This window comes from Scyliorhinus torazame, chromosome 6 (assembly GCF_047496885.1).
Source record: "Scyliorhinus torazame isolate Kashiwa2021f chromosome 6, sScyTor2.1, whole genome shotgun sequence".
In the NCBI taxonomy this organism is placed as follows: domain Eukaryota; kingdom Metazoa; phylum Chordata; class Chondrichthyes; order Carcharhiniformes; family Scyliorhinidae; genus Scyliorhinus; species Scyliorhinus torazame.
Window position 1 is genome coordinate 44,680,259 of NC_092712.1, and position 12,478 is coordinate 44,692,736.

General features: G+C 44.6%; 1 protein-coding gene across 5 annotated transcripts in view; it reads right to left on the reverse strand.

The window, feature by feature from the left end:
• The window catches only part of LOC140424773 (5'-AMP-activated protein kinase subunit gamma-2-like), a 584,455-nt gene that overhangs the window by 113,494 nt on the left and 458,483 nt on the right, over window positions 1-12,478 (reverse strand). For all 5 annotated transcript variants that reach the window (XM_072508165.1, XM_072508164.1, XM_072508167.1 and 2 more), the window contains one exon: window positions 5,144-5,225. In XM_072508165.1, the coding sequence (XP_072364266.1) occupies window positions 5,144-5,225 (82 nt within the window). The remainder of the gene's footprint in view (window positions 1-5,143; window positions 5,226-12,478) is intronic.

Below are 12,478 nucleotides of genomic sequence, written 5' to 3' on the forward strand. Positions count from 1 at the left end.
ATCGCCGTCTTCATTGGCGCCAGCATTTCGGTTTTCAGCTCCTCAAAGCAGCGTTTAAGAAACCCCCTGCTGCTCCTGCGACCACTGCACCCATGCTGCTTGGTCTCCACCCGCCGCCATCTTGCTTTTTCTCCCTCTCACTTTTTGCTGCTCCAAGATCCCTTTTTTCACCGCTCCACTCCTGGTCCAATCCATATACTGTTGGGGGGGACCTTACTATCACCTTCCCACACTGGAAGCCGTCGAACAAGTGCCGTTGGGGCCCCTCTAGAGAGCCCAAAAGTCCATTCCCGGCGGGAGCTGCCGAACGTGCGACCTATTCAGGCATAGCCGCAACCGGAAGTCTGTTATTCTGTCTTAACGAGTGTGTTGAATCTTTCTACTACAGAAGCGGGAAAATATTGACTTTAACACCACAATCTGGATGTTCTGCCTCCGAGAACGGTTCTCCTGGTCCTCCACTTTCTCCAGCAGTCACCATTGCTGGTCATAGATCAGCCCAATCTCTGCTGACATCGAGGTGGACTGTTCCTCATGCTGCCCCGCCAGTTCCTCCAAACTCTGGATCGCCTGTCCCTGGGCTGCCAGTCTCGTCGCCACACGGTCAACCACCCCCTTGATCGAGTCCACCGCCCGGGCCAGGTCCTCCGAACTTTCCTTCCACTGTTTTTTAAAAAATAAATTTAAATTCATTTTTTTCCAATTAAAGGGCAATTTAGCGTGGCCAATCCACCTACCCTGCACATCTTTGGGGTTTTGGGGGCGAAACCCATGCAAACACGGGGAGAACGTGCAAACTCCACACGGACAATGACCCAGAGCCGGGATCGAACCTGGGACCTCGGCGCCATGAGGCAACAGGACTAACCCACTGCACCACCGTGCTGCCCCTCCTTCCACTGTTGGGTGAACTTCTCGTTTAGGAAGCTCACCAACTGTTCCATCTACCATTGAGCCGGCAGGGCCAGACCCTGTTCGTCCACCATCTCCGTGTGCGATGTTAAGTCCTCACTCACCTCAACCAATTAGTTCGCTTTTCCCCGGGCACTTCTGGACCGCAGCTCCATAAACTAGGGGGTCAATCTCTTCTGCTCTCACTTCTGCACCTTTTTCCTACAGAATTCCTGCGACAAACCGGCATAAAGGCCACACAAAGACCACCATGAGCGGGAGCTGCCAAATATGCGACCACTCACTCCATGGCCGCCACCGGAAGTCACCTACTTACTTTATCACCATCCATAGTGCCATCAGCAAACTCGGATATATGGCTTACCATTGGACTATCAGTCATTGATAAATAGCAATGCATATGTTGTAGTTTAGAAACTGCACAGATTAATAGGGGGTATACAAAAGTGATAGAAAAGGCTATGAAAACAGCTTTGAAACAGCCGTAACAAAGACTGTCGTAATATGTTTTTTTCAGTGAACCAGTAACATGGGTTCGGCTGGGGCACAATAACTACTTTATTTTTAAATTAGATCATTAAATTAAAATTTTACCCATCAGTAAAGTGAAAGTATAATCACTGGATTAAAGCATGCACGCATTACTTCTCTATGATTGGATTAAAATCACAGCCATAGGACATCCCCTTCCTTTAATCCAATCTTTCAGCTGTCAACAACAACACCATGGTCATTAAGCCAGAATAATTGTGGCAAAAGAAAATCATGGATAAATTAACACTTTACTTTCAAACGAAAGAGTGCAAGTCCAACATCTGTATATTAATTGTGTTGAAATTTCTGCTTCCATTTGTCTCTCTTGGATTCTGTGGCTTATTAATCTTCGCCCAGCCTGTTTTGTATAGTCATGCTTTGTAAACGTTTCCTTAGTCTTTTGAGTCAAACAACAATGAAAGTAGTTGGGACTGCATTGTTTCGCTACGGAGACCCTCGAAAATGTCTTGCTTGCATTGTTCCACCAGATTCCAAAGATGTGCAGGTTAGGTGGATTGGCCATGCTAAATTGCCCCCTAGCGTCCAGGGATGTGCGGGTTAAGTGGGGTTACGGGTGCAGCAGGGACAGGGTGGGAGCCTGGGTAGGAGTGCTCTTTCAGGGGGTCGGTGCAGGTATGATGGGCTGAATGGCCTCCTCCTGCACTGCAGGAATTCTGATTCTAGATGACCTCACCTTCAACTGCTTAGTCTCCAAACTTTGCAATTTCCTCCTTAAACCTCTCCCACCTCTCTCCTTCCTGTAAGATGCTCCTCAAAACCTCTATCTGACCACCTCTCCCAATATCTCCTTACGTGCCTCAGCGTCAGAGAATGTTTCATAATGCCCTTGCAAAATGCCTTGGGACATTTGACTACGTTAAAGGCGATGCATACATACAAATTGTTGCTTTTGCACTTTGGGATTCAGATTTTTATCACTTATCCCATAAATTTACATCTGGACCAAATCTATAACAAACCAGGTTGTCAGAGCTAGACAGGATACGTTTATGGAAGGTTAACAGTACAATATCGAAACACCACATTACATTTAAGTGATATCCAATCCATCTAGGCATTGTTTCAAGCATTTAAAACAAAAAGAATACACAGAGCAGTGAGATTCTCTTCCAAATAAAAAGAATGCACACCACAGCTAAATCTCATCTTTCAGTTTTGTCTCGCCGCCGATTGAAGCTCGAGCTGAAAACTCAGCAAGGTTCAGAAATCAGATTTGGTCTATGGTAGCTTGTTGACCAAGTGTGCGCAGGAGGGAGTGAGACTATGGATGTACCATGTTGTTCCTCTCCCAGAGTGAGTAGCGGCGGTGCAGCCTGCAGTGTAAAATCAGTGTTGGGTGCGAATGTGGCTTCCTGCGTGCAGCCATTAGTGACAGTCGAGGCTCAATCTTGGATAACTCCAACTACTGCACGACTAACACTGGCCTCAAACCCGATCCCATCTGAATGCTGGTCTCACAGTCGCCCTATCTCTCCTGAGTTTCCCTGTCCTCCCTCAATGTGCAATGACATATCCCAAAGAGACATCAGGACCATGGCACGTGCAGGCTACTCACGTAGGGCAACTTGCAGACGATTCCTGCATGCTACAAGCACTCTACACAACAGATCCCTAATCTAGTGGGGCGGTGCGGTAGCACTGTGGTTAGCACAGTTGCTTCATAGATCCAGAGTCCCAGGTTCGAACCCCGGCTTGGGTCACTGTCTGTGCGGCGTCTGCACGTTCTCCCCGCGTCTGCGCGTGGGTTTCCTCTGGGTGTTCCACTTTCCTCCCAGTCCAAAGATGTGCAGGTTTGGTGGATTGGCCATGCTAAATTGACCTTAGTGTCCAAAAAAGGTTGGGTGGGGTTACTGGCTTACAGGGATAGGGTGGAGGCTTGGCCTAGGGAGTCTGCTCTTTCCAAGGGCCGGTGCAAACTCAATGGGCTGAATGGCTTCCTTCTGCACTGTAAATTCTATGATTCTAGTGATAAATTATTGTGGTGTAACTTTTATTAGTTTCTCTTCAATTCTGATCTGAAATGTCCAAAGTTTAATTCCACAGGAGGTAGAAGCCCGACAAAACTGTACATTCTCAGAAAACAATACAAACGTCCAACAAATATTGCTTAGTTTTGATGTTTACATGATGTTATCCAGAAATGGTAATTAACCTACAAAATACCAAGACTTGAAATGTGGGTGGTAAAACATACTTGGTAATGCTTTATTGAAAACTACACATTCAAATTAAAAGAACAAAAGGCTTTTCCATTAGACACACTGCACTTTATTCAAATCCCACTGTCATTATGCAAGTTGATCCCTTTTCAAACTAAGAATCTATTAACTAACACTCTTTTATTTATTTTTTTCTATATTTTTTTAACTTTTTCCAATTAAGTGGCAATTCAGCGTGGCCAATCCACTTACCCTTCACATCTCTGTGGGGGTGAGACCAACGCAGACGCGGAGAGAATGCTCCACACAGACAGTTACGCGGGGCCGGGATTGATCCATGAGTCAGCCGTGCTAACCACTGCGCTACCGTGCCGTCTTTATCTTTCTTCATATTGATTATTTTTTTATTATTTATTTATTTTTTTTAAACAGTGCTTAGGCAGCAAGTATCAATTATCAAGGGAACCATGTTGGAGGAATTGGAAAGTTAAGCTGTGCCAGTCAAACTGAACCAAAAAGGTAAAGTCATTAATATGGGCGATGCACAGGGATCATGTGACTTCAGCCAAGCCGATTACATTAGCTCCTTCATGCCACAAGACTCATCAAATCCTCCCAACAGGAAAGTCCATTCAGCCCTCCAGCCTGTTCTGCCATTCAATTTGGTCATGACTGATCTCAATCACTCGTGTGATTTTATTCTTAAATAGAGGAATCCCAAGGGGCACTGCTGACACAATGTGCACCACGGCAGAATACGATCCCGACAAAGTCAAGTCAAGAAACTAGAGTGAGGACCTCTCAAATCAGATAATTAACCAAATGTCGCAAAGATTCAGAAGACAGAAAAACAACAGTGATGCAGTAAACTACAGCCATCCAAACAGTAATCTGAATTCTGAAGTACATGGTGCAATAGCAAATGAATGAAAAGGCTATTTCAGGTTGTTAAATAGCAAAAGTTCAAGGCAGAAGATACCCAATTCTTTAAACACACCTACTCACGGTGTCCCCTTGGTGTATTTCTAATAACGTATGATTTGCTGCACAAAGGTACAGCAAAATCCATCTAGTTTGCCCTCTACCATCCTGTCGTCACATGATACAACAATAATGAAGTTGTTGCCAAATCTTAGCAACTGAACTCCATCAATTAGTCCACAACAGACCCAGACCACCACTCCCACCCCTGGGAACTGTAGGTCCAAAATCACCTGCTTCTACCAACCGTACTACAATACCACACGTCATGTTTCAAATTTCTGACACTGTGCAACCCTGAACTTTATTTGTTAGCAAGAACCTGTCTAATTGCTTTCTCAAAACATTTAGGGTTCCATGTCCCTCCATCCTGCCAGTAATCCATTGCAGATTTTCCTCCTGCTTTTCCTTTTGCATGTCCGGTTCTCTATAGGGCACAGAAGTTTCCATGGATTCAGTGTTATTCTTCATCGATTTTATTAGGATTTGAAAATTTTCAATAACTTCTATCCAATTGTGATTCAACATCTACTTACCTACAAAACTCTGTTTTTTGGTCTCCCAAAGTGGGGCTGCTCGAACGCCATTAGCCACCAAAGCAAAGAAGGCCTTTTTCACCTGGAGAATCAAAGAGATTGTTACAATCTGTAGAGAGGTACACCTGGCTTAATTGACACAATTCTCTTCCACGTGGTTGCCCAGAATTAATCCAGGCAGCCGATGTTACACCCAAAGAGAAAAGAACAATATGCAGCTGAAGGGAAAATTAACTTTTGTGCGTAAACTAAACAGAGATGCAAGCGCAGCACAGAAAAATAGAGACAAACGCCCATGGGATAGCATAACAAACACAACAGGTGATCTTATGGAACAGATGGGTGTCTTTTCCCTCAGAATGCTGACTTCAGTCTAGGGGCCAGGGTGGGCATGGGCAAGACTGCACTTACACCAAGGAAAATAATGTTTTAATGGGATACATCTCAAAGATCCAGCATCAAAAAGAAAATTCAAAGAAGAACAATCACAGGTTGAGAAATTTAAAGCATGACTAAATTCTGCATCACCTGGGTGAATGGCTCAGCTCAATGGGACACTTTCCTCAGCATCAGATGGTCATGAGCTCAAGTTCCACTCCAGTGAATTGAGCACAAAAGTGAGGATGACACTCCAGAACAGTACAAGGGTTGGAGATGCCTTGTTTCAGATGAGATGTTAAACCAGGGCCTCGTCGCCCCTCTCCACAGCCTACAGCGTTATTTGAATGTCAGTAGGGGAATTTGCCGGTGTCTAGGGAAATCAATATCACTTCAAAACAGACCATCTATTTATTTAACTCTGTCGATTGTGAAATCTTGTCAACGGCAAATAGGTCGCCATGTTTGATACAAGAGGAACTACACCTTAAGGTTAATTAACTGACTACAAAGCACTTTGGAATATCCTGCAATTATTATAGATGCATTTGAACGGCAGGATGCTTTCTTCAACTAACCATTGCTCTGTTTTATTCCAAACTTGTACTAAATTTAGTATCTGTCAATGATATATTCCCATTTTGGGATGTTCTAGCTGTCAGGCAATTTAGGAGCAGAAAAGCAAGGTTACAGTATATACTGATTTACTTCAGTTCCTTTGTAAAACATTGACAAACTTTTAGGATTGTCTTATGGTGGTGTGTAATGTATTGCAAGGCACCCTCATACGGGTCTGAATGACTTGTGCTTGAGGGTTTGCCAAAGGTGCTTAATATTCAATAACTGGACAGCACAACCTGGGACATTCCCCCTGTGATCGCAAGTTAACGTTGCGTGTTTAGTACGTGGCCTCATGTACACAACTCCAGCCTCCTGAGGGTGGGCTGAAGGCATGGATACAAGTCCCCAATACAATCATTTTCTTTACAAATTGAACTTGAACGTGCATAGTGACAATCAAATCAAAGTCCGTGCACTTTACTTTATCTCCCTCCTCAAAAGGGAAGGGGCAAAACTGAGACTTCCTGTTCCTTTCGTGTGGACTAACTTACTTACATTGGTATTTACAGCACAGAAGCAGGCCATTCTGCCCATGAAGGTCTCGTCTTTTCGACCTTGCCCCTTGCCTGAGGTGGTCTATGCTAGTGCTTATGTTCCATGAGAGCATCCTCCCATTCCTCTTCATCTAACCAAGTGCTTCCTAAACTTTTGCCCTGTGTGGCTCCATTTTAATAATTCACACATGGCGCGACTCCAGATTGCAAATTGGCGGTGGGGGCAGTTAGAGGTTTGACCAGGCAGGAGGAATTGGTGTTTGGGGAAGGGGGAGAAGAGAGTTCAAATGGCAGGGTTACAAACACTAAAAGAAAATTACTTGCAGGCTCTAGGTAAAGTCGTCAGAGTCCCATTTGACCATAGGTTGCTTTCCCTTTGGAGGGGGGAGAGCTGACTGGTGGTGATTTAACCTGAGGATCACCACACCTCAGGCAAGGGGCAAGGTCGAAAAGGCGAGACCTTCATGAGATTGCAGGCTCTATTGGTGGCAGCAATCAGGCCTCAAGAGCTCCTTTCGTTAGGCCACATCCACACGCAAAACAATTATGTAGATTTTTCTTTTTTTTAAATAAATTTAGAATACTCAATTAATTTTTTCCAATTAAGGGGCAATTTAGTGTGGCCAATCCACCTACCCTGCACATCTTTGGGTTGTGGGGGCGAAACCCACGCAAACACAGGGAGAATGTGCAAACTCCATATGGACAGTGATTTAGAGCTGGGATCGAACCTGGGACCTCGGCGCTGTGAGGCAGCAGGGCTAACCCACTGCGCCACCATGCTGCCCCCTATCATGCAGATTTAAAGGGACCTCACCGGCAATCCCAGGGCCACCAGGTCGCCGCTCCACCTGCCATTATTGCCTTGAAGTTCACAATCCCAACTGCTCGTCCTGTGACTCAAGCACCAGTGTGGGAACCCCTGGCCTAACCCTAGCAACATATTCTTCACCGCCTTTCTCCTTCACTTACTTATCCAGCTTCCTATTAAATCAATCAATGCTCTTCGCCTAATCTACTCCTTATTGTAGTAAATTCCACATTCTCACCACTCTCAGGGTAAAGAAATTTCTCCTTTGTATCGGTCTGTATACTGACTCAGTCTGATATCAATACACCTTCAGCAGGTTATAACATCCCACACACTGATCAGTCTGATATCAATACACCTTCAGCAGGTTATAACATTCCACACGCTGACCAGTCTGATATCAATATACAGCAGGCTCAAACATCCCACAAGCTGATCAGTCTGATATCAATAGGGCAGCACGGTAGCACAGTGGGTAGCACTGTTGCTTCACAGCTCCAGGGTCCCAGGATGGATTCCCGGCTTGGGTCACTGTCGGAGTGGAGCCTGCACGTTCTCCCTGTGTCTGCATGGGTTTCCTCCGGGTGCTCCGATTTCCTCCCACAAGTCCCGAAAGACGTGTTTTTTAGGTGAATTCTCCCTTTGTGTTCCCGAATAAGTGCCAGAATGTGGCGACTAGGGGCTTTTCACAGTAACTTCATTGCAGTGTTAATGTAGGCCTACTTGTGACAATAAAGATTATTATTAATACACATTCAATGCTTGTAGCTATTTATTTTAAATCCGTGTGAATTAATTCTATTTTAAAACATAATCGCTAAAATCCCACTTGTGAATAAAGGGATAATCAAAATTCCCAAAAGGGTGACAAACGTAGAGGATTCTCTACACTGATTAGGTTTAAGAATATATGAACATAGGAACATGGGAAATAGGAGAAGACCATCTAACCCCCAGTCTGTTCCAACATTCAACACCACCATACAAAAGTAAATTACTCACCAATGCTGGAAATCAGAATTTTTTAAAAATGCTAATGACCCAATGAAAGGTCATTGACCCGACCTGAAACAAACTGTTTTCTTCAGACACTCTCGGATCTGCTGAGCATTTCCAGCGTTTATTGTTCAATATGCTCCTGGCTGAATCTTTGCTTCAACTCCACTTTCCCGCCTGCTCCCCATACCCTTCCATTCCTGCAACACCAAAAACCTGTACCTCACCCTTAAATGGACTGAATGTTGAGGCACCCACATCCCTCTGGGGTAGAGAATTCAAACCTGATCAGCGAAGAGCTTTCTCTTCACCTCATTCCTGACGATCAGCCCCTTATCCCGAGTGTGTGCCCCAGGGGTTTCAATTTCCCCATCCAGGGTAAACAGTCTCTCAGCATCTACGCTGTCAAAGCTCCTTCAGCATTTTATAGGTTTCAATGAGATCACCTCTCATTCTTACTTCTAAACTCCAGGCCCATTTTACTCCAGCTTCACCCACAGGACAACCCCCTCATCTCAGGGTCCAATCGAGTGAACCTTTGCTGTAACACTTCCCATGCAAGTATGTTCTTTAAATATGGAGACCAAAACTGTGCACAGTACTCCAGGTGTGCTCTCACCAACAACCTGCACAATTGCAGGAAGACTTCCTTGATTCTTTCAATCCCTTTGTAGTGAAGTCCATCATGCCACTTACCTACCTAACTACTTGTTCTACCCACATACTAACTTTCTGTATTAAGATCTTATGATCTCAATATAAAACGATAGCCTGCATCTTTTTAGGAGTCGATTCAAGTCTCTCTGAACAGCAACATTTAAAAGTTTCACACCGTCTAAAATATCCTGCTTTTCTATTCTTACTATCAAAGTTTCTACTCCACTTTGGTGCCCACTCTCTTAACCTCTCTATGTCTTTTTGCAGCTTCTGTGCCCTCTTCACACATTACATTCCCTTTGCATCATTAGCAAACTCAGCCGGAAAGGATGTCTCAATATTAGTATGAACAGTAAATGGCTGAGGCTCTAATCTATAAATGGCTGAGGTCACAGCCTGAATATGCTTTTCTTGCACATTCACTTTTGTACCCGTCCATTAACCCGCCCTCTGTCCATGCTAATATATTATTCCCAACTTAGTGACACTGTGAATATGTAATTGGAAGCTCATCTCAAGGTCAAATAGGACACCAATGTTGTAAACAGACTGTTTCAGTCTCATACAAAGAGAAAATGCTGGAAAATCTCAGCAGGTCTGGCAGCATCTGTAGGAAGGGAAAAGAGCCAACGTTTCGAGTACCGAACGTTGAGCAAAGTGCGGAACAAGGGGCCAAACAAAGCAAATACATGAGCAAGAGCAGCATAGGGCGTCGTGAATAGTGTTCTTACAGGGAACAGATCAGTCCGAGGGGGAGTCGTTGAAGAGTCTTGTAGCTGTGGGGAACAAGCTGTTCCTATGTCTGGATGTGCGGGTCTTCAGACTTCGGTACCTTCTGCCTGATGGAAGGGTCTGGAAGAAGGCAATGCCTGGGTGGGAGGGGTCTCTGATAATGCTGTCTGCCTCCCTGAGGCAGCGGGAGGTGTTTACAGAATCAATGTGGGGGTGGCAAGCTTGTGTGATTCATTGGGCTGAGTTCACCACACTGCAGTTTCTTGCGATCTTGGACCGAGCAGTTGCCACACCAAGCTGTGTTGCAGCTGGAAAGGATGCTCTCTATCCCGCACACTATAAATCTGACCCCATTTGCAGTTCTCTTTAGCTTTGGCAAAGAGTCATCCAGATCCAAAATGTTAGCTCCCTTCTCTCTCCACAGATGCGGTCAGCCTGGCTGAGATTGTCCAGCATTTGGTTTTTAATTCCATTAACCTTCCTGATTGTGTTTCGTGCTCAAGTCCCCCAAATGTGTTTCAGCTTTCTGCAGTTTTTCTCCACTTAAAATACTGTTCTTTCATCCTCCCTTCCAAATGAACTTCACATTTTTCCACATTATACTCAGTTTGCCCACTTACTTAACCTATCACTATCTCTTTGCAAGCTGTTTGTAACTTGCCTTTCCACCTATTTTTGTGATATCTGCAGATTTGACTACAGTACATTCACTTCCTTCCTCCAAGTCATTAATATATATTGTAAATTGTTGCAATCCCAGCACTGCTCCCTGTGGAACCCCACTGGTTACAGGCCACCAACCTGTAAAAGAATCCTTATCCCCACTCGCTGTTTCCTGCCCATTAGCCAATTCTCTATCCATGCACTATACTAGCCCCAGCATCATGGGCTCTAATGATGAATTCAGCTTAATTTTATGTTTTCTTTATTTATACTATTGAATATGCCTCAATGAGATCCTGCTTTAACTATTCCCATTCTAGATTGTAACTTAACCTTTTGAGAGGTACCTTGTTGAACCCTTTCTGGAAGTCCAACTACAGCACATCGACTGGTTCCCCTCTAACCACTCTGATTGAGACTTCCTTGAAAAACTAATGAATTAGTCAGGCATTATTTCCCTTTCATGAAGCCATGCTGACTCATCAGTTTTTGCATGGCAACCTTTTATGTGGCAACTTGGCTTTTCACAGTAACTTCATACTTGTGACAATAAAAGATCAAATATCTTTTGGAAATCCAAATACATCAAATCTACTGATTCTCCTTTATCCACTCTGCTAGTTACATCTTCAAAGAAATTTAATAAATTTATCCACCACAATTTAACTTAATACTGTACTAGTAGGCTTTTATGAAGATATTCTAAAAGCTCTCATACTATTTCATCAATAATGGATTCTAGCATGTTCCCATCATTTGTCTGTCATTACTGATCAAGTCTGCATCTCTTGGACTTAAGAGACAGCTGTCTGGGCACCCACCACCATCAACATAGGCAGCACGGTAGCAATGGGCAGCATAGTGGCTTCTCAGCACCTGGGTCCCAGGTTCGATTCCCGGCTTGGGTCACTGTCTGCGTGGAGTCTGCAAGTTCTCACCGTGTCTGCGTGAGTTTCCTCCGGGTGCTCCGATTTCCTCCCAGTCAAAAGATGTGCATAGAACATAGAACGATACAGCGCAGTACAGGCCCTTCGGCCCACGATGTTGCACCGAAACAAAAGCCATCTAACCTACACTATGCCCTTATCATCCATATGCTTATCCAATAAGCTTTTAAATGCCCTCAATGTTGGTGAGTTCACTACTGTTGCAGGTAGGGCATTCCACGGCCTCACCACTCTTTGCGTAAAGAACCTACCTCTGACCTATATCTATTACCCCTCAGTTTAAAGCTATGTCCCCTCGTGCCAGCCATTTCCATCAGGTGCAGGTTAGGCTAAATTGCCCTTAATGTCCAAAAAGATTAGGGGGGAGGCATCGGCTTAAGTAGGGTGCTCTTTCCAAGGGCCGGTGCAGACTCGATGGGCCGAAAGGCCTCCTTCTGCACTATAAATTCTATGATAACATGGCTATGAACCTGCGACTCTACACATCTATATTATTACCAACTGCAATCTGCTGCCAGAAAGACATGGAAGAGAACAAAGGTGTCCCACAAGTTGGATGTCTTTCACCAGCGCAGTCATGCAAGTTCCTGGGCAACACATGGAGATTGTATCACCAATGATGTACTACAGAGTATTGGTCAGAGGCATTTGCATGACACTTGACGACTGAAGCTGACAGGGCACGTATTTCACCTGAACAAACACACCCTCATTGTATGCCAGTAGAATGGACACAACCAGACAGAAGACAATGACAACAGGGTTGGCCAAAGAAGACCTGACAAAACACATATAAAGGAAGACATTCTAGAGAAGGACACCACCAGGGCTAGAGAAAAAGTAGTTGTGATGGATCCGGGTCAGTGAGTCTTGCTGCGCGTAGACTTTATCCTGCAGGAGACTGGTGAAACGAAGTCCAAGATAAGGGCCACACCCAAGGACCGAGTAATGTTTTGATAAGGTCAAGTGCAAAGGTGCAACTGAGCAGATTTGTAGTTTCAGAAATGTCGTGGTGAATGGATGACCAAAGACTCAT